At 41.9% G+C, this 23,185-nt stretch overlaps 1 protein-coding gene across 2 annotated transcripts in view; it reads right to left on the bottom strand.

Annotated features, from left to right (window-relative positions):
• PTPRC (protein tyrosine phosphatase receptor type C) overlaps positions 1-23,185 on the bottom strand; it is a 112,982-nt gene that overhangs the window by 25,165 nt on the left and 64,632 nt on the right. For both annotated transcript variants that reach the window (XM_063135206.1, XM_063135215.1), the window contains 10 exons: positions 21,674-21,754; positions 19,907-19,930; positions 17,439-17,672; positions 13,147-13,260; positions 12,701-12,853; positions 10,367-10,519; positions 8,062-8,223; positions 5,502-5,701; positions 1,446-1,506; positions 1,212-1,320 (listed from right to left, as the gene is read on the bottom strand). In XM_063135206.1, coding sequence (XP_062991276.1) covers positions 1,212-1,320; positions 1,446-1,506; positions 5,502-5,701; positions 8,062-8,223; positions 10,367-10,519; positions 12,701-12,853; positions 13,147-13,260; positions 17,439-17,672; positions 19,907-19,930; positions 21,674-21,754 — 1,291 coding nt within the window. The remainder of the gene's footprint in view (positions 1-1,211; positions 1,321-1,445; positions 1,507-5,501; positions 5,702-8,061; positions 8,224-10,366; positions 10,520-12,700; positions 12,854-13,146; positions 13,261-17,438; positions 17,673-19,906; positions 19,931-21,673; positions 21,755-23,185) is intronic.

Raw genomic sequence — 23,185 nt, 5'->3', positions numbered from 1 at the left:
ACAGTTATGAATGCTAAGAAACATTCTGGGTCCTCAAAGCCTCCAGCAACCAAATTTTAGGCTACTGCACTTGCGTCCGAAATCATAGATACTAATAGTAGGCTCAGGTGCTGAGTTATGACAGCCCTGTAAAAGGGGCTATTGAGAAACACAAGACAAGTATCAGCATGCTCTGGGGAACCCCAAGGTTTGCAGATATAGAAATACAAATATTTAGGGGGCGGGGACTAAGAGGGACTCTTCCCCACCCCCAGCAAAAAACAACAACAATCCAACGAGAACAGCACATAGTGTCTATGTGTGGGGAAAACTGGAAAATGGTGGGTGAAGAAATGGAGTATCTTGAAAAAGGGCATATTTCAACTTTTTGCTGCAAGTCCTCCTTATGAATTCCTAATAAACTCCTGGCTGCTTTTCTGCAATTTGGTCCTACGTGATTCCAGAAATGAGACTGGTAGTGCACAGAACAGTGTAGCTCTTTCTCATGTCAACATCACTTATATCCCAGGGAGGGTACTGCTGAACTATCTCATTCTTCCTGCCCGTATGGTTTCCCTGGACATGTCTAGATGGGGTGATATCCTGGGGATTGCCCCGGGATCATCCCTGTACGTCCACATGGCACACAGGGGATCCCAGGAGTAGGGAGGGATGATCACTCCCTTTCCCCGGGCTATCGCCCCACCCTTCTATCCTGACTTTTCCCGTGGTCCCAGGATGATCCCAAGCCCGTGGGACGTGTGGATAGGCGTCATGGTTTGTCCTGGCTCTTCGCGAGTAAACAGGAGGAGACAGGAACTGGGCACGGAGCTCTGCAAGTGCTCTGTGCCCATCCGGGGGGAGGGGGGGCTTTTTTTTTTTAAAGACTTACCTCTGAGCTGGAGTGCTGGTGTGCTCTAGCTCCTGTTTCTTTTTTAAAAATGGTGGGCGCCATTTCCTCCTGGGATGTCGCGCACCATGTGTAGATGAGGGGGACGATCTCGTGATCATCATATCATGAGATCATCCCCCTCCACCCCCCTCGTCTAGCCATGTCCCTGTCTAGATGGTGCTGGAATGATGTGGGGACAGTGCCATGGAAAAAGAAGTGCTATGGCATCTCATCATAGGTGGATTCAAATGAATCACATCTCAGCCTGCATCTGAATGAAAACATTGCAGCCTTCTCATCTTATCATACTTACTAGAGAGAGAAAAAGAAATAATTTCACCTTGATTTATCTCTGTTGAGGGTGTAGATTTTATACAGAACAATGAATAAAGCCAAAGATGTCACAGTAATGAGGAATGCCAAAAATCCAATCAGGGCTTTAGAATTATCTGTTAAAAAAAAAAAAAGGAGAGAGAGAGAAAGTTGGGAAGTTCATAAGAATTATCAAAATTATGTTACTACGTTGTGTCTAACAGATAAATTAAACTAAACAGGAAATTAAACTTGAACTTACATCTGGTGTCCACTGTTACCCATTTTACATCTGAAGAATAATTTCCATTGAAAAAAACAATCTAAGGAATAGAAGGAACAAGAAAATTCAAGTTTTTTTTCTTACTCGAAACAAGTACATCACAAAAGACAAACCATTTCATAACTTTCCGAAACGTATATTGCATCAAATCCAAAGAAGTAAATTTTATTATGAGGTCTTGAAGTTCATTTCTTGTTTTATGAAAGCTTCAGTAAGGGGAGACTAGGGGGAGATATTAAAAAGAGCTATTCAAGCTAAGCATCGAAAATATTTTTTGGGGAAAGCTTAGTAAGAATTTGTAGTCTTCTGATTATACTTTGCTAATCTCTTATAAAGGAACATATGGTGAAACGAGGCTGAAGATCTGAGAAGATGGACATTCAGATGGTGGAAATGGTGGAACTACAACTTTTACTTTTGAACCACGTTCTGGGTTCTGGCATGTTGTGAACAAGAAGAAGGCCCATTAAGCATGAAATTCCGGTGACCTAAAACATGGACTCACAAATGGCATAGTGGTTTTCCTCTGTTTTTCTGGAACCAAGGAGAGACCAAAACGAAAGCTGACAATATATCCTTGAGGATGGTATGTGGGAAAAACCATGGCAAGACACCCAGTGCCATAAAACATTTAAGTATGAACAATGCCATATAGCACAACCTTTTGGAGCCCAAGGGGCCCATCATGTGTGTGTGCGTGCCAGGAGTGTGCACATATGCATACAATACACATAATCATGCACAAACTCACACACACCTGCAAACACACATACAAGTCTTATGTTAGAAGAAACCCCTTTCTCATCTCCAATTGCTCACCAGAAATCTAAGATAAGGGAATCTGCACTAGGAAGGGAAACCTGAGACAGGGCACCACCATTTTTTCAGCAGCTGCAGTTGCAGGGGGGTCGGGTGGGTTGCCAAAAATAGCTTCATGAGATGAATGAGGTTCTACAGGACACAGCTCTCTCTCTCTCTCTCTCTCTCTCTCTCTCTCTCTCTCTCTCTCTCTCTCTCTCTCTCTCTCTCTCTCTTGTACCCCTGCAATATAGTGTGGTTACTCCTTTCAGCTATGTGCCATGAAGGCTAGTGATGCTTCCCAATGATAACACAGCACCAGGAAGGTCCCCCAATTAAATTAAAAATGAGAGCTTAACTCTGAACTGTCCTTCCCTACTTATACAAATCTAAAGAACTAATTAGGATGATGCTTAGCAAAGGAGCAAGAAGAGTCAAGACAAGATCTTAAAATGCTTTAGGTTAAATGAGGATTTAACTTTGCATCTTCCTGTTTCTCTCTGTCGTTTAGGGTGGGTGGTGCTGTCTCTCCTCACACACAACTGGGCTGAATTTTAACATTTTCCACGTAAGAGTTTCCTTTGGGAGGCACAGATGGGTGATTTGATTTCAAAATACCTCTTACTTATGAACCTTTGAATGTTAACATTTATTTGTGTGTGTTTCTGATAATGATCATCAATATTATTTTTCTTCTTTGTTTTAATAGCAAGGGCAGGTTTTTCCTTCTGCTTCTATGGCCTTGTTCTTTTATACAGTTTTTGCTTTAAGAACCTAAGAATGTAAGAAGTGCCATGCTGGATCAGACCGAGGATTCATCTAGTCCAGTGGCCAACCAGTTGTCAGCCAGGGACCAACAAAGCAGGACATGGTGCAACAGCACCCTCCCACCCATGTTCCCCAGAAACTGGTGTATATAGGCTTAGGGCCTCAGATACTGGAAGTAGCACAAAGCCATCAGGGTTAGCAGCCATTCATAGCCTGTTTTCTCAGAGCCCTGCCAGAAATCAAAGGTTTTGAAACAGATGTTTGATTCACATTCTATTTTTGAATTCCAGGGGACCAACATTGATCATAACATTTGTTTCATTGATACACTGTTACACTAGAGTCCCCAACATAGTGCCACAGATACCTTCAGTGATGACTGCACAGCTCTTCACTCCCTGCCATCATCATCATCATCATCATCATCATCATCATCATCATCATCATCATCGTCATTATTATTTTAAAAAAATTAGGGCATCTTCTTATCCCTCCTGTTCCTCAACTTGCTGCTGATTAGCTGATCAGTGGGCAGAAAGAGAAAGCAAAGCGAAGGAGTAGATGGGAGAGAAAGTGTGAGACTAGAAGAGGGGAGGGTGAAACAGTGAGTTAAAGAAGTGGAGGGGGAAACTGACGAGGCTGGAGATTGGAAGTGGAGAGAAACATCAAGGTAAAGGAGTGAGTGGGAGAGAAAAAGCAGGTCTAGCAAGGGAGAGAAAGAAGGCTAGGGATGGGAAAGGGAGAGAAATAGCAAGGAAAGTGGTTGGGGGAGAAATAACAAGGCAAGAGGGTGGGAGTGGAGAGAGAGAAAGGTCTGTGTGGAGGGAAGAAGATTGGGCAGGCCAGAAAGCAACTCTCCTCCCTCCCAGGGCATAGCTAGACGGGGCTTTATCCCAAGGGTGATCCACGGGATCATCCCTGTGCATCCACATGATGCACAGGGGATCCTGGGATCAGGGAAGGATGATCCCTCCTTTGCCCCGGGATCTCGACCTCTACTTTGGCCCCGGTTTTTCCGCTGTCCCGGGCTGAACCCGAGACTGTGGAACGTGTGGCCGGGTGCCACGGGTTGACCCAGCTCCATGCAATTCCTCACGAGGAGCCGGGAGCGCTGCGCTCATTGGGGTAGAGTGGGGGGGAGTGGGGCAAGTAATTTAAATTTTTAAAAAACCACTTACCTTATGCACATGAGTGTTCATGCGCTGCTGGCCCTTTAAGATTTTTTTTAAAATGGCGAGCGCAACGCCTCTCCTTCTGAGGTCGTCGCACGATACATGTAATCAGAGGAGGGATCTCGCATTAAACACAACGCGAGATTTTCCCTCCTCTGTCATGGGCTGACAGGTAGGTCTAGCTAAGGTCCCAGTTCCTAGCTCCACCATTTGTCTCCCCGCCCCCTGCCACTACTCTTGACTAGCCAGGCCCCCACAGCAGCCATGATGTGAGTAACCACAACCTCTGTGGGAGTCTTTTCTGGTTCATAAAAATAGAGATCTGCTGGGGTCCTCAGGGACTGGGCTCCTTCCCCGCTTGCTCTGGCTTTGTTGTCTAGTGATTTACTGATTTTACTCCGTCCTTGCGGGCAATGAGGGTGAGGTTGGAGTAGTAAAAAGTCCATTCAACCAACTAAGCACAGGAGGAAGAGAAGTGCCCCGCCTTCCCCTTTCATCAGCAAGACTCCATTCAAAGCACACACACCCAACAAAGGAAACAGTGAGCGGACAGCACTACATGGAGGCGTAAGGGTGCGTTAAATCCGCTTGGGGAAAATAATCCAGACTTTTCCCGCACCAAAGTAATACACAAAATGGAGGAAAAGAGACAAGATGGGTGCTCCAATACTAGATACCAGATGTGGTGAGAGGGCGTTAAACCACTGGTGTGATGGAGCTCTAAGACAGGGTAAACAAATAGGTGCTTTTCAGGTGTTTTCGACTACAGCTTCCGTTAAGACCCAGCCAGCTTGGCCAATTGTCTGGGATTATGGGAGTTGTAGTCTGAAACATCTGGAAGTCACCAGGTTGCTTAGCCCTGATCTAAACACTCCTCAACCTAGTACTCATTCAGAGACCTTTTCCTTCTGTAAGGCAAGGAATCATAACCCATTTCTTTTGACAAAGATTCTAACCAAACTGGTTTGGCTTTTCGCAGGCCTTATTTATATGACTAAACCTTTCTGAACCTCAAAGCATATTAAACCTTAAAGCTTTCTTCCTTATTCATTTACAAGTCTTAAAAGGCACTATAAAACACACACGTGTGTACCCACACGTGCACACACACACACACAGGAGCAACTTCTAATTTAACTATGTGCTATTTTAACCTTTAACACCAATTTATTTGGCCCGTTGTTTTATTTATTTTTATTAATATAAGGAATTCGCTTTTTCTTCAAAAGGAAGTCAACAGGGCTAACAATAAGAACAGGCAGCATCTCTATGTCAAAATTAGAATGACACAACTTACCGTAAAATTGTAAGTTTTCAAGTGATAAAGGTCTGTCACATTAAAGAGACATTTGCTTCCATTCTTACTGCCACCGTCCCATTCCAATGTAAAGATTTCCCTGGGCCCATTAATTTCTTCTGGTTTTGTGCAGGTAATGTCTACAGCATTGTTTGCTTGTTCTGACAAGTGTCCTTTGATGTTTCTCACAGGTTTCGGTTCTGTTAAAGATTAAGATGGCATATATCAACAGAAAATAAAAGCTTGCATTATAGCTCTTTGGAATCTGAACACCTTGAATTTTACTTCAAATTTTGTTTATTTATTTATTTATTACATTTCTGTACCTTCCAATAGCTGGAGCTCTCTGGCCGGTTAACAACAATTATGTCCTACATCTACTTACATGAATGACAGATTCTAAGGGGTTTATGGAACTTTATGGAAGCTGTGGAGCTATTTTTAGCAGAGGCCTCACATCTCCTCCTTGCCACTCCCCTAGTTATGTCGTATATTTTGTATTGGTGATCATGATATAATTGCACTCACAGCTTCCTCACCTCCATATGAGGCAGCCAATGAAGTGAAGAGATGCCAGTGAAACTCACAGCATGGTCTCATCGTGTCACACCTTGGATGTTGTTTGTTTATTTATTTGCAGGGCTGGCATCAGCCCTGCCAGGGCCCCAGCACACTGGCAGGGCTGATGCGTACCCAGGGATCCCTCCCTTAATATTGTTTTCTGGACCAACACTCCAAGCAGCACCAGGCAGCTGGATCTAGCCATCTTATTAATTTCCCACATTGCACCAATTTAGCCTCACTTTGGGGAATTGTGTACAACTAAAAGGGTAGCCAGAGCGAGCTGACCACTGCAGTTTGGAGAACTGCCAACAGGGCCTGCTGACAGACAAGAGGGATTCCCAGAGGACACTTTGCCTATGGGCCTCTGAGATTTAAAGTTGTCCTTTGTAACTTGTTTTAAATCTTTACATCCTGCCTGTGTGGTGTAGTGGCTAAAATGTCGGACTGGGAGTCAGGAGATCTGAGTTCTAGTCCCCACTCGCCCAGTCACAAACTCTCAGCCCAACCCACCTAACAGGGTTGTTGTTGTGAGGATAAAATGGAAAGGAGGAGGATTATGTATGCTGCCTTGGGCCATAGCTAGACCTAAGGTTTATCCCTGGATCGTCCAGGGGTCAAACCTGTTCATCTAGGTGACACACAGGGGATCCAGTGCTCAGGCAGGAGTGAACCCTGGATGATCCCAGGATAAACCTTAGGTCTAGCTGTGGCCCTGGGTTCCTTGGAGGAAAAAAGGCAGTATATAAATGCAATAATAATAATAATAATAATAATAATAATAATAATAATAATAATTTCAATACAATGTATTTCAGTAAAACAATTGAAGATATACAATATAAAAGGCTAAAACCAACAGAAGACCCAGTAGCATAACACATTAGAACAGGGGTGCAGAATCATAGGGTCCCAATCCAGCCACACTTTCTATAGGGCCATGCCAGTTCCCTAGGCTCCGCCCTTTTCTCCATAACAACCAATCATTTGATGGCTTCCAGGCTTTTGTGCACATCAGGGGTGGGGAGGGGAGCAGGGGTGGGGCTTCTTCTTTTTTTTAACTTTTAATTTTTGCTGGAGCATGAGTGCGCTCCAGCTATTCTCGCCTGTAAAAAAAATGACGGCCACGACAGGAGCGATGCCCGGGACGTCGCACTGCCCATATGGACTGAGGGGGAGGATCTCACAATCAGCATATTGTGAAATCCTCCCCCTCGTCTCCCCTAGTGTAGACATGTCTCATGTTGAAGCGGCTTCTAGCTGCTGAGTGTGCACATGAAAGGTGCCTGAGTGCCTTCAAAAATGGAAGAAAAGCCTAATATTCTACGCTGAAATTGCCTCCATTCACTGCTGACAGTGATGCCATCAAGATAGATCAACTCTAATGGAAAATAGTTGTAGCTGTTTTAAATGTTGTATGTTTAAATGTTAATAATGATGATGTTAATGATGACAGTGATGGTAATAAAAATACTACCTTGCCCTATTCTCCCAATTGCACACGCAGGTAAAATTCCTGTCTGGCCCTGTCAGCTGGTGTCTAGACTCTGTCCATAGAAAGATGAAGATCTCTTTCGAGGAATGGGTGGGGAAGTTGGTGACAGCAGTGCCAAAGCAGCTGCAGCTTGGGCCCTAAACTGATAACCCAGAGCCTCACTCCCCACATAGCCAGCCCACACTCTGATTGCCTCCATGTGGCCAGCCTGAGTTGGCCTCCCCCAGAAACCCTGGACCATCACAGCTCACCACCACACTGCTGCCTGCCCCCCTCCTGCATGCCCAGAGAGCTCCGGCTATTGGGCGGTATAGAAATGTAATAAATAAATAAATAAATAAATAAATGCCCAACAAAGAGAAGGCTCCCAGGTAAGCCAGGAGCCATTGAGCATATATTGCACATAGCAGAGGAATGAATGTGGAATGTATGTAGCAAGTTTTTAAACAGGGGAGAAAGCTGTTAGCTGTGAAATTAGCATAATATTAAAATGATATCACTTACTTGCTGGTTGAGTGACATTAGTGCTGTTATGTTTGTCCCAGTCACGTGTTTTGCTGTTCTCTATCTCTGTGTATGCCCATACACTCATGTAATACATTGTGTAAGGCTTCAAGTCCTGCCATTGATGGCTGGTATTTTTAAAAACATCCTCAGGTTCAAGAACTGGAATGGAAAGGATTAAGTTAAAATCAATGATATATGTAAAAACTGTCAATCAACATTCCATAACATCTGCACTGTATTATTGTTAGCTGCCGTGAGCATTGTTTTTAAGGAAAAGTAGGATATGCATTAATTAAATTAGTCATAAATAATATATGAGTGCCACACCAAAAAGCAGAACAGAGATGTGATAGGGAGATGAAGTCACAGGACTATACAAATACGAACTGGTTCACTTTTCAGTAGTTCTGGTTGAGTTCTACGAGTCAAAGCAGAAAGGCTTCAATCCAGGACACAGGTCTATTCCACACCGGGGCCCTTCAACACTATAAAGGCATCACTTTTCTACAAACAGCTTGAAATATAATTAAAAATTTGGCTCCACATAGCAGTTAATATAGTGTTATATCCCATAACAATCCCATGATGGTCAGCGTCATGGGCAAGATCCAAAATGTGTTTACTGAGAAGTAGGGTGGTCATTTACATGCCATCAAAAACTCCAGATATGTACCCTCAAGAAAGATGCATAAGGACACAATTTTCATAGCTAATACATATAGCTGCAAATTTAGTAATTATTAGAATTTAAATTTCACAAAAGGCAAGACAATTTTCCACTTAAGGAACCCGAAAACAAGTTCTTCAGATAATTTGACCCCACCCTAATCACCCCAAATGTTCCTCTTCAATTAATTTACCCTGAATTAATTCCCCACTCCAAATCAATTCTTCTCTTTCAATTAATTACCCACCATTCATTATTACTTTCCCCCAATAATGTGCAAGCATCATTTCACCTAATAATGTGCAAACATACTTGCCCCCAATAACCTGGGCCAAACTAGGATGGTGATTACTGAATTATGGTGGTACTTTGAAGGGACAGAGTTAGATCCATCCCAATAATCTGGAGATGAAAAGGTATGACTGAAGTACTAGAACCCCCCGCCCCTCCACCGTTGCAGCTACCAGCCATGAAATGTCTTGCCATCTCTCCATTTGGGTTTATAGTCTAGAGTTTTACTTTCAATTAAAGGAATCTCTCTTCCTTGCCCTCCACAAACAGCCCTACTTTTCCCTTCTTTTTACAAAGCAAAAGGTTAACAAGAGTTGAGGTCTGAGGAACACATGAGTTCCCACCTGCCTCAGTTAGCATGGAGATCTGAAAAGGGGTTGAATGTATGTTAGGCTCAATGCATTTGCAAAGCTCCCCGCATTTAGGAACTCTGCATTATCAGCCTGGCACACAGGGCTGTTGGGGTAGAACTACGGGCGTGCCTTCCACAGTTTCAGTCATTTCCTGTCTCCTGCTGGTGAAGCCTTTAATTACCTTATTTCTTCGATTCTAAGGCCACACAGCTAGACCTAAGGTTTATCCTGGGTTCATCCAGGGTTCACCCCTGCCTGAGTACTGGATCCCCTGTGTGTCACCTAGATGAACAGGTCTGACCCCTGGATGATCCAGGGATAAACCTTAGGTCTAGCTATGGCCTTAGACACATTTTTCCCCCATCTCTAAAAATGGGGTGTGTCTTAGAATCGCGGGTGTGTCTTAGAGTGTTTTTTTCTGTTGGTGGTACTGAAATTAGTGTGCATCTTACAATCGATGGCGTCTTACAATCGAAGAAATACGGTATTCTCTTCATCTTTGCAACCAGGCCACCTGCTCATTCTTATCTTTACGCTTGCTGCAATTGCCTAGGCAATGACTGCATCTCGATGAATGAGTCCTCAAGGTACGTGGAGGAACGTGTGGAAAGCGGCACACTTTCAGATCATGCGGAGATCATGTGGAGTCAAGCTTAATAGGTGGAGATGGGCGATCTCCCCTTGGTTCTCCTTAGAAATGACCCAGGTTGTTGGCCCCCAAATCAGTAAATTGCTCAGTTTGTTGCTGACCCAATCTGAGCATCTCATTAAAGCAATGGAGACTGTAGCTTCCTATCCTCTTGGGATAAGAGGGTGCCTGATAGACGGCCTTTTCCTTGGGGCAGCTCTTCAAAGCAACGTCATGGCTAAAAGGAAAGACTAAAGATGGTGGCTGAATGCCAAGCTTAGGAAAATGATCTCTGGGATGGAATTTCATCCTGGACACTTCAAAAAAAAAAAAAAAAAGACCCTCTTTTAAAAATGCACATACCTTTGTCACAGGGCGAGTTTACATCATTTTTACTACATATTAGGACCTTGTAGCCATCAATACTGCCATTGATGTCATTTACTGGCTCATTCCAACTGATTAATATACTAGTTGCTTGTGTTTTCGATACAACATTGACAGGTTTGCCCGGGTCTGGTAATAGGAGATTAGCAGAAAATACACTTTTTAAAAAACACGGAATATCCCAGTGATAAATCAACAATTAATAAATTGCAAGAAACAAAACAAATGACAATGTTTTTTTTTAATGTTTTTTTAAAGTCTAAGACTTCAAAGCAGATGACTTATGTGAAATCCTCACATGATAGAGAGGTTAAAGAGAATTAAGAGAGGATGATGTGGCACTTTACAACAGTAACTTAAGTCCAAAACAAGGGCGAAACAGGCACCGTGGAGGAATTTCCTCCCAGTAGAACTAGCAGTTTTGAAGGAACCATTTTCGTCAGGGTTAAACTCCTTTTCCCTGCTGTGATCCTGATAATTACCAGCCCCCAATTCCAGTGCCGGTGGATTGCATTTTATAAAACTTACATGTTAAGGGCAAAGATGCATTTAACATTCCATTTAGTTTAGGTCAAATGACAAGCGTTTTATTGCACACTTGCTACTGCCTACTTATGGATGTTCGCAAGTTCTTTAGACAACGATGTCTGCCTCCTGTGTGCCTCTCACTCTTTCTGCTCATTTTTGCATCACATAATACACCCCTTTTAATCTGATTTTAAAAAAACAAAACCCAGAATGTGCCGCGATCAACTGCTATGTGCAGGAAAAGCGTCATGATAAAACAGCCCTTGAATGGGCCACATGGCCTTCATTTACTTTCTCTTTCCTCTCAGGGAAGAAAGGGGAAGTTATGAAAGGCAAAAGCAGGGGCAGAGAAACAATGGTAAGGAAACGCGATCCCACCCCCCGTGTAATTTTTATGAAAGATTTTCTTTTTGCAAGCAAATATCACGTGAAATAACTTATAAACCAGATAGTAACAAGAAGAAATATTTATTCCTGTGTCCTTAATTCCAGTGTCCCTGATGCAACAAGTTTAAAGAAGAGCCCATTACAAAGCTTTTATAGGACAGAATTGAAGATTTTCACAAGGGCAGAGCTTTTACTAATATTTTACATGGTGGGCTGGAAATTACATGTGCATTAGGACCAAATGTGCTAATTACAAAAGGCACACCCACGAACAACATCCTGAAGTGTCCTGATAATGCAAGAAACATGAGGGCTTGGATCCATGCTTATGGTAGATCCACTGAAATCCACTAATTTGTTCCATTGCATGGTGTAGAGAGAGTAGATAGTGAGATATTTTTCTCCCTCTCTTTCTCCCTAGAAATTAATCGGGTCATCCCATGAAACTGATTGAAAGGAGATTCAGGACAGATAAAAGAAAGGCCTTCTTCTCAAAGTGTATAGTTAAACTATGGAATTTGCTACCACAAGATTTAATGAAGGCCACCAATTTGGATGGCTTTAAAGGGGATTCGACAAATTCATGGAGGCTACTAATCTTGATGGCTACATGTTACTTCCAGGATCAGAGGCAGTATGTTTATGTACACCTGGGGAGCACAGGTGGGTGGGTACGGTTGCACTCATGTCCTGCTTGTGTGTTTCACATTGACAGATGGTTGGACACTGTGTGATGGACCCTTAGTCTGATCCAGCATGGCTCTTCTTATGTCCCTACATACTTATGTCCTTCATGGATGTACTCTATGCTCCCAAACGTAGGTATTCATACTTTAACAAGATTACTCCTCAGTATATAGATTTTCCTTGAGAATAAAAATGCAATAACATGACACTCAGTTTGCTAACCCTGCCCCCAAAATCCAGTGCTGACCTCTGGAGGCCCAAGGCCCTGCTGCTACTCTTCCTCCCCGTTGCTGGGTCTGTTCACTTGTCCTCTGAGTGAATGAGGAGGGAAGAAAAGGAACAGCAGACTCTGCTTGACTCCCTGCTAGGCTGCCCTGTAGATTGGGCCCATAGGAAGAGGGTCAACTAGTGGGTAGTGGTCAGGAAGAGGTGGGCCCATGCAGGGAAGGTGCCCACTGAGAACGTTTTGCCTAAAGACTTCCAAAATCTGGAGCAGGCATGGTGCCTAGATTATAATTTGTTACTGTAACTTTTACATGGACTGTAATTGCATGAATAAAAGCATATCAGTGTAACATGTACAATCCTACTAGTATCCTTATAGACATGTGGGTGCACACATACTCTTTTATTATGGAAGTTTGGTTTCTGGGATGAAGACAATACAATAAGGACAAAATTTTAAGAAAACCATGTTGTTATACTCACTTCCATAATCTGTTTTATACGGGATGGTCCTCATGACTACATAATTGTTAAAAAATATTTTTGATATGCAAATGTAGTTCGTATTGGGTGATAATTGAGACAATGTTTCCTCTTTTGAACTTCCTGGAGTGCAGCGTTCAAGGGACTTCTTACCTATAAGAAATTGCAAGGTGTTATGTATGCAAGAGGATGCTGGTATCTACAGGCTGAGATTAAAAAGGGGAGGAAAGGGAAATCAATTGTAGTACGTACAAAGAATAGGCAGCTAGAGTTCATAAATTTCCATATTAGCAAAGCCTTTTAAAATATGTTTTTCTCTGACCTCAGTACATTTATCTCATTACATTCATGCAACAATATTTTTTTTTAAAAAAGTTGCCAGATACACAGTGGTTAATTCTCCATCAAATTAAGACAAAAATGCAAACAGTTTCTAAAAATCCTACCATCAGGATAACAGCAGTAGGAATAGTTTAAATCACATCCAAAATTTTCAGGGATGTCCCAGGATAGAGTCACAGTGGTTGCCTTTTTGTCACCTGTGCTTACATTCCTTCCAACTGAAAAACAAAAAAGGACTCAAAATGGTATTCATTTGAGGATTAATTTTTCACATTTTGAAAGAATTCAGGATAATATTCTATATTTATTTGTACATTTCATAAGGGGATACATTATTTTACATCAGATAATATCCAACACAGTTTACAGTGTTCATCTGCTCATTTTGTATGAGCACCTTAGCATAAATTAACAGATTTAATAGAAAGAGGAATAAGAGTATTATTTATTTCATTTCATTTCTATATTGCCCCATACCTGAAGCTCTCTGGGTTGCTCACAGCAATTGGTAAAAAAAAAAGATTATACAACATTATAATAAAAACATAACATTAAAAAAACAACATAGAAATTTTTAAAACAACTGAAAACACTATCAGTAAACTATTTTTTTTACCTAGGGGTGACCACATTACACCAGTTTTAAAATCTCTTCACTGGCTGCCAATTAGTTTCCGGGCGAAGTATAAAGTGTTGGTTATTACCTTTAAAGCCCTAAATGGTTTGGGTCCAGACTACCTGCGGGATCGCCTTCTCCTGTATAATCTGCCCCGCACACTCAGGTCCTCTGGGAAGAATCTACTTCAGTCAACCAAAACTAGGCTGACAGGTATTACCTGTCAGGAGGTTCGCTTGGCACCGACATTATATTCTTTTAGACACCAGGTGAAGACCTTTTTATTCTCCCAGTATTTTAACAGTCTATAAATTAATTTTAACTTTGCTGTTTTAAGTTTGTATTTTAATTTGTATTGTTGCATTGCTGCTGTTTTTATCTTGGTTGTGCTTTTATATTGTATTTTACATTATGGTTTTATACTGTTGTTTTATACTTTGAATTGTCTTAATTTTGTAAACCGCCCAGAGAGCTTCAGCTATTGGGTGGTATAGAAATGCAATAAATAAATAAATAAATAAATAAAACCCAGAGGACCTTCTCTTCTGCTGCTCGCAGACTGTGGAATGGCCTGCTGGAGGAGACTCATCAACTTGACACTTCTAGCATTTTAAAAAGCAATAAAGACTGATCTATTCCAGCAGGCCTATCCAGTGGAATTTTAGAATGTTTTTAGGATGTTTTAAGGATGTTTTAATCATGTATACTATGTTTTTTAATCAGTTTTTATGTGTTTTATATTCACTGTTGTTCCCTGCCTCGATCCAAGTGGAGAGGCGGGTAAGAAATAAATTATTATTATTATTATTATTATTATTATTATTATTATTATTAAGACCTGATCAAATAACACATATATATCATTAAATGCCTGGGAGAAGAGGGCGCTTTTAATTTGGCACCGAAAAGATGACAGTGTCGGCGCCAGGCAGGCCTCAGATGGGAGCTCATTCCATGGTGAAGTATTGCTTAGCTTTAAACGGCTGGTATCATGAAAAATCTAGTGAATTTGCAGTCATCTAAATTCACGCCAAGAACACATGCAGCCACAGTTCAGCCACAGTTATGCCTTTTAAGTCCCACTAATTTCAAAGGAAGAGAATGAAGGACTTCTTTATATTTCCCTCTGCAATCAATGGGACTTCACAGTGTGTTTAGCCTTCACGCATTAATGACCTGAAGAAGGCCCATATGTAGAAAGGGGCAGCAGGGCCATACAGCTCGCTCTGCCCCCAAGCTAGCCTAGCTTCCTTGCTCTGTCCCCACTCACCCACCCACCATGTCACAATGCTTGCAGAAGGGGATGCTGTGCTAGTGCTGAGATTCCGAGTGGTGAGCTGTGATGAGCTATTGGCTGTTGGGGCAGCTGGAAGCTGGATATAATGGTATTTGCTTCCAGCTATCTGAATTCTAGGAGGCGACGGCTATCAATGGCTACCAGCCCTGATGGTTGTGTGCTATCTCCAGTATTAGAGGCAGTATGCTTATGAACACCAGTTGCTGGGGAACATGGGTGGGAGGGTGCTGTTGCACTCAGGTCCTACTTGTGAGTTTCCCATAGGCAGCTGTTTGGCCACTGTGTGAACAGAATGCTGGACTAGATGGACCCTTGGTCTGATCCAGCATGGCTGTCATTATACTTTTACGGATATCTGAGAAGGAAAAGTTGAGGCACTTAGACCTCTAAGTGCATTAGCCTCCACAAGAGCTGGAATCCCAATTGCTTTCATGTGAAGGCTTCCCACTTCTGACATGCAGCTCAATGTATGGATGTCGAGAGCAGGGCAGGCACTGTACTGTATGTTCTAAAGGCCTAATAGTTGCTTCTCCACCAATTCAGGAACAGTTAACAGTAAAGAAACCTCCCTGTAAACCTTGTCCTGGAATGATAGACATCCCTTTTCCCTGCAGGGTTCTTTAGCTTTGAACATAAATTTCAGTGGTACAGCATAGAGCGCCCCAAATGATGACCCAGGTGATGGGGCAGTGACAAACAAAACCACTGTCATCACCTGGGCCAGCTTCAGCACTTGGGCCAGCATCAAGGCATCCTGTAGTCATAAATGGTGCTATGATTTAAGAGAGTTTAAAATGCAAAGCTGCACGTCCTCGGAGTATTTCTTTTTCATTTATTATCAGGAACAGCAAACAGTTTTATTTTGTTTGTTTGTTTTGCTCTAACAGAGCTGGAATGTAGAAATAGTTGGAAATCATGGAATGGTTGTGGGAAGGGGCAAGAGAAGAGAAATGCTAATGGTGTGCTGAAGTTAATGTACTTGATTCTCTAAACAGGGGTCTGTAAGGGTAGGTTTAGACAGGAAAAACTCCGACAACTCCCAGCATCCTTTCAGCCAGCCATGTTAGATGGGGCATAGTGAGAATTGTAGGATTTTTGTTGGTCTAAACATGCACAGGATTGCACCCTACAACAGTTAGATCCAGAGTCTAAAATTATCTAGCTGCAGCATTGAACACAATAGCTGCATTCGGACATCACTTTAAGCCATGATGGGTTAATAAGCTACTTAGGGTGGTGTATTTGGAAAATAAGCTACTATTATCCCCCACATGTTCAGATGAATAAGCTACTGTACATAGCTTATAAAACTACTGTGCATAATCTGAGTCAACCTCCACCCCCTAGCCCCCTGCTGCAGTCCTCTTGCACAAGCGGTAACACTGTTTCACCCATCAACAGTGTCACACCACCTAGTTTTAACCTTTCTCAATAAGAAGCGAGAGGTGTGGGATAAATTACAGGGCCTTAATTCAGCTCTTCCAGCATCACCCTAACAAGATGGTGGTCATTGTAAACCGCTGGAACTTTTCAGGATCAAGACAAAACTTCATACGCAGTCTCTCCTAGTCAGGAGACACCCGATGCACCATCAAAACCCTGTGCGCTTTACACACAAAGGAGCCAAAACCCTAGGTGCACCAAAAAAGAAGTGAAGCAATAAACCCTTGGAAGTTTTGCAGGATCAGGACCAAACTTCATACACAGCCTTCCCTGGCAGGATGCACAAAAGGAAAAATGACAACCCTGTGTGGCTGCTGCCACCCGCCCAAGATGGTGTTTGACACTTGTGGAGGTTGCAGAGAACACTGCTGGGTGAAGGGTTAGGGCGGGATCAGTTTGTGAGCGCAATCAATGGCTAGGTAGATCATGGAAACAGAGAGCTGCTGTCTGGAATAGTGTGGCAGCAGTGGTTTTGACTGGTCTGGCCAAGCAACTCTGTCGATGACCAAAACAACCCACTGTGACTGCCACACAACAAATAAACCATGATGGGTTAAATAACCACTCTGCAGACCATGGATTATCAGAGTGGGTTATTTTGGCCAAATAAGCTATCTTGGGGGGAAACAAAAAACCTCACGACAGATGACACGATAACCCACAATGGGTTAAATAAGCTATTGTGGCTTATTTAACCCATCATGGGTTAACATGATGTCTGATTTTACGTGAACAGGATTGTGACAGTATTACCTGCCCATTTTATTGCAATAAATAACATAGAGAGGTCTCCAGAGTCTTCTCTGTACTTCATCTGAGTTACTATGCAAATAATGGTTGTTGAAAACTTGAAAGAACTATATATTCATTTACACCTCCCAAATTGTAATGACTCCCCACTCCCTCTCTCCCCTTCTGACACAACATTGTATTATGTTCACCCAATAGTACAGCATTGGAATTAAGACTGCTGGTGAATTTGGGCTGAAAAAACAATAATCCAGATTTTGCTTAAATAAGTGATAAGAATCTGTGCTTACCAGGGGGGACCTGAAATGACAGCTTAATGGTATCACTGCATCCATGAAAATGTGCTTCTATATTGTATACTTCACATTCGTAAAGTTGGGCAAGAATATTTTCATCCGACCTCCAGTTACAAATCTTGTCATTGCAGGTAATGTTTGGCAGATCTGATGTTCCCGAAATAGAAATTTTTGCATTGACGAAGTGGTCAACATATTGAAAATCAGCCACTAAAATACTAATTTTGCCTAAGAGATGAAAGAAGAAATAAATGTTGAAACACTTATTGCTTTGAAACCTTTTTAAATAAATAACTTTGAACGTGTGTAACAATTTTGAAGCAAGTAGTACAGGATGCATTACAAATGAGCCTACCTTTGTTCCACTGATTGACATAGGATGCTTCCAGATGAGGCTTTTATTGTGCAATTGCCCTGCCTCATTCATGGAATTTTACAGGAGTTCAGACAATGTTGTCTTTAACTTGCAAATTCCCCAGGTTTTCCCAGTGCTTCTACTGCCATTAAGGAGCGAAAGATGGAAAAATTGCAAAATGCGTTTTGATGGGGAGTGCTAGGAGCTAGCAGGTTGAAAGCATTCAAAGGCCGTAGCTAGACCTAAGGTTTATCCCAGGATCATCCCAGGTTCGTCCCTGCCTGAGCGCTGGATGCTCTGTGTGGCACTTAGATGAACAGGTTTGACCCCAGGACAATCCTAGGATAAACCTTAGGTCTAGCTACGGCCATAGATAAACAGAGTATTGCTGTTTCATTTGTATATTCTGTACAGCACCAAGTACATTGTTGGTGCTATATTAATAATAATAATAATAATAATAATAATAATAATAATAATAATGAGTTCCCCCATTTCAATCAACATTGCTAATATTCCAGTTATTTAACTAGGCTTGCTCAGCTTGTAACCCACCAAGTCCAACAGAGGCCCCATTCAGAAGACACCTTAAACCATGGCTTTAACCACAGTAAATAAGGCTTGTTGACTTATTCACCATGTTTAAAGCCATGGTTTAAGGTGTCTTCTGAACAGGGCCAGAGCTTACTAGCTATGTGTGCTGGACCTTAAGGAGCTCACTAGACCTGTGTGTTTTTTCTGCCTGACTGGGAATGCAGGATATAGGGGCTTTTCAAATTCTTGTCTGGCCACAGTAATACCTGCTGATCTGAATGCAGCTCAGGGAATCAAAACTTGGGCAGATCTTCTAGGGCGACCCAACACTTGGGCAGAATGATGCAGCTGCCTCAGGTAGCAGATATTGAAGGGTGGCGAGTAGGAGAGGCCAGAGCTGAGCATGCCATGCAGTCTGCCCTGTACCACCTAAGCTAGAATGCTGCTAATCAGTGAGGTGGAACACTTTCCCACTGTTGAAATAAGTTTCAACTGCCAGCCCTTTCATGGAATGGGGAGATGTGCCATCTTGTCCTTTGTATCAGGAAGGAAAATGTCTTGGAGTGCTCCTGACGATTTCCATAAAAAAACATGTGAAGGAGAACCATTGTTCCCAACGGGGAGATTTTCCTTCAACTCCTTACCCAAACTTTCTCCATACCCAAACTAATTATTTATCTGTTTATTCCATCAAACACACATTGATTTTAATGCGGTAGTGTTTTCATATGTGAATTTACTTTTGATTCCCTGTTACATTTTTTTAAAGTGAATGTCTGGTTGTTGTTAAACAAAAGAGAAAGTGAGGTAAAGGCATTTCTAAAGTGAATGAGCATTCTGGCGAATGTAGTTTATACATTCAGATTACAAACTAGCTGAGGCAAGAAGCACTTTAGCTTCATGTGTAAAAACAACTTTAAACGAACAATCCTAGCTAATGGGGAAGATGGGTTACTCTAGTCCCATGGTCCACAGCTGGCTACCAAGGTCGATTGTGTTCTGATACAAAGTTCCAGAGACATTTTCTACTGCAAAGAGCCAATGAAAGGTAGTTGCAATTAAGTTCTGAAGGTGACTTTGAATTGTTTTAGTGGCAAAAGTGAAAATATATCACCCTGAGTAGGAGTGTTGAGAAATTCCCGTCCACTCTGCCCTGTTTTGTTATTCCTTTTGTTTTCATTTTCTAACCCTCACCCCTTTTGTTATTCATTTGTTTTATTTTTTTATTCATTTAAATTTCTTTCATTTCATTATCCGTTGGCGGGTGGGCGGTGTTCAAACTTTTTGGGACATCATTTTATTTTCACAGACATTGTTCAGGGAGGGTGTAGAAAAAGCAGCTACAAGGGGAAAAAAAGTATTAAGACTGCCTCAGGTTAAGACCTGAAACTCATAACATGTCTTTTATGGTATATCCAAAGCCATATGTAGTACTTTGTAGACTTTAGATTATTTTAGATTATTAGTTGTGTCTGCAGAGGAGTAACAGGGGAAACAGCCTTAAATAAAGTTAGTAGAGATTCTTTCTCATTTGAAAAGCTGTATTCCATTTTAAGGAAAAGCAAACACTTACTGCAGTCCTTGGAAGTAGTGAGTACTGTAAGAAAGAAGACAAAAGTATGAGAAGAGGATTTGTTACACATGTCTTGAAGAGAAGAATAAATGTTAGCTATATTTTAACACTGTATAGTGATACACTTAAAGGTAGCCTAAAATACATTAAAATAAAATAATAAATAAGAGAAAGAGAAAGCTCCATCACTACCTTCGCTCCTCCCCCTATGTTTTTCTTCCTCAAGTTACTTCCTCTTTCAAAAGAGGAAGTACAGAACGAGCATGAGGCCCACTGAGTCTGCTGTTCTAATGGTGCTGCTTCTCCTGCACACAGCAGGAGAGAGCAGCAACTCCAAGTTTAAAAAAACATCGGACTTACAGAAGCGTTTTTTTGTCATGCAAGGAAGGCCAGTAGGGGTGGAAGGGGCGCGGGAGGCAGACAACACCATGTGAGGGACCTGAGCAAACTCTGCGAGTGCCCAGTAATGAGTGTGCCATAAAACGCTCATCGGACGGAGCAGAGAGATTGAGACTGTCCTCTTTAAAGTTAGCATGTTTTTTTTTCTTGGCATTAACATGAAAACATGGTTAACGAGTTCGATCCCAGCGGAAGCTGGTTTCAGGCAGCTGGCTCAGGTCAACCCAGCCTTCCATCCTCCCGAGGTCAGTAAAATGAGTACCCAGTTAGCTGGGGGAAAGGTAATAATGGCCGGGGAAGGCAACAGCAAACCACCCCGCTATAAGGCCTGCCAAGAAAACGTCAGTGAAAGCTGGCGTCCCTCCAAGAGTCAGTAATGACTCAGTGCTTGCACAAGAGGTTCCTTTCCTTTTTTCCTATAAACCCTTACCTAGCAGTTGAGATGTGACCCACAAAAATTGCAGGACTGGTATGATCCTTACCCAGGGCCAATGAATGCTAGCAGGCAGCAACAAACTAAGATCCAGAAAATGGTATGCCTGCGCATGTAACTTTTGCGGTGGTTCTTCTGCAGCTAGCCTCAGCAGCTGCAAGAATTCCTAGCCAGATGGGGCACCACTAGTTTCTAGCACTGAGCCAGAAAAGCTCCAATCAGCTGCAAGGTTCTCTGAAACATTTGTACAGCTACTAGGCCATGTGGTAACTGGGATTCTATGAACATTTGGGGTTTGCTGGGACTCTGGTGCACTCATATTGGGCAGGCATCATGTCAGTGCACCCTGTTACTCATTACCCGTAGCCACAAAATTACAGTCATATTGATGTTTATATCTGTTTCAGGAGAAATATTTCCTGAGCAAGTCTTACTGAAATAAAATGAGATCTTAACAGAAGAGCACTTGAACTCTCGCATTAAGCTGCAAAATAATATTGTCGGAACTTTATATTCATGGAAGCTCCACCTTTTGACCCAGAAGCACTTCTCAGTGGTTCCCTTCTCATTTGAAATATGGTGGGTGGTTACTGGGAAGAGGGACTTTTCAGTGGTAATATCCCAACTTTAAAACCTTCTCTCTAGAATGGGTTGCCTGGTGTCCACTCTGATGTCTTTTTGGAGCCAGGCAAAGTCATCTCCATTTTTAAAATTCTTTTTAACCCTTGTTGATCTGCTTTATCCTGGTTTATAGAAATTTTATTCTGTTTTTATAGATTGGAGAATATACCAATTGATATTCATTTCCCATTCCCAAGTCCCATTCATTCCGATAGGAAAAAGTTCATGGTGAAAGGCATTTGGATTGCACTGAAAGCTATGCATGCTTGGCTAAGATGATGCTTAAATGTATGCAGGTTTGTCACCGATTGTACCAGGGGTGATGTCTGTGGGAGCTTGAGAGGTGATTGCTGGAGTGACGGTGGGTGATGAAATGCTGGCATGTGTGGAAGAATCTGTCGGGGAATAAACAGAATGTTAGCATTCCATTCCATGATAACTGTTAACATATACCCAGAAATGGCAACAATCTTTAAGCCTATCTTAAAGTAGAGAACATGTAATACATGTAAAACTTCTTTTCAAAACAAAACAAGAATTCCTAGGCTGCAATTCTTTTGCATAGGATTGCATTGCTAATGGGAATTCCAGGTACAATCCTATGCTGTGTTTGGATATCATTACAAACCATCATGATGGGAATAGTGAGCTTAGGGCAGTTTTGGGCTTACACTCTTGTCCTCCCTTCTCTGGCGCAATCACGAAGAAGAGTTCAGACATGTTTGCTTCTATTTCTGATTAACTGCAGCTGGTTGTGTCACCCCACAACAAAAACAAAACTATGGTTAGTAGTCTAGTGTATTTGAAACAAACCAACATCAAACCAGATTTACTGAAGATGGCTTGTTTCAACTCATCATAGCATGTCATCTGAACCTTAAATTGAGCCCCAGTTTAGGGTTCAGATGACATGCTAAACTGTGGTTAATTGAAACAAAAGCAAAAGCTTCTGATCTCCTCACTGACATGCTGGAAGAGGGAAAGAGAAAAAGTGAGTGCAAGCCTGGAGGGAAAGTTAGGCTCATTCCCACCCAACAAAGTCCAATAACATCCAAATGCAGCCAATGGGTCCTCTTTCCGAGAAGACGTGCATAGGATTGCTCTGTAAATTACTTATTACAAATGGGTAGAAAAGATATACACAAAAACATTTTACTGAAATAATTAGAAAAGTTGCTTGCTTGTTCTTTTGCATAGCATCTTCAGTTTCTAAAGGTGGTTAGTAACATCCTTTTGTGAACTCGGCAAGGAAGTAGGGGAGATTTGGGAGTTCTTCCTATATTTATAGGGAGTCTGTTGATTTGCTTAACAGGATACATATATATTTTTTAATTGTAAACCATTTGAAGCCAAATAAATCTTGCACCTGTTTTACACAAAACCTTAACATTAATGCAAATATTTTAAATAGTAATGGCCAAAATGGCCATTGCCTCTTGTGTGAGCTAGGATAAAACAGTAATTCTTACTAGGTGGCCCCAGATCAGCAAATATGTATTATCAAACCAAATCATATTAAATGTTGATTTCAGCAGCATTGGTCCTTAGTAATACACCCATTTCATTGCTACAAAACCTATATTTGGTTCACAGTATCCATGAAAACTACATTCCTAAAGCTGAATCTCTCCAGGAACACTCTTGCAGAAGCACCACTGGATCCTATACACACTTACCTGGGAGTAAGTCCCATTAAAGTCAATTGGTTTACATCTCAGTAGACTTGCATAGGATTACATTGTTAGCTATTTTATTTAAAGTATTTATATCCTGCCATACTATATACACAAAACAGGGGCTGCGAAAGAACTTTCCTACGAGTAATG

The sequence above is a fragment of the Elgaria multicarinata genome, chromosome 1, assembly GCF_023053635.1.
Source record: "Elgaria multicarinata webbii isolate HBS135686 ecotype San Diego chromosome 1, rElgMul1.1.pri, whole genome shotgun sequence".
NCBI classification, from domain to species: domain Eukaryota; kingdom Metazoa; phylum Chordata; class Lepidosauria; order Squamata; family Anguidae; genus Elgaria; species Elgaria multicarinata.
Note: the sequence above shows the minus strand (reverse complement) of the source record. Positions and strands in the feature narration are given on the sequence as shown.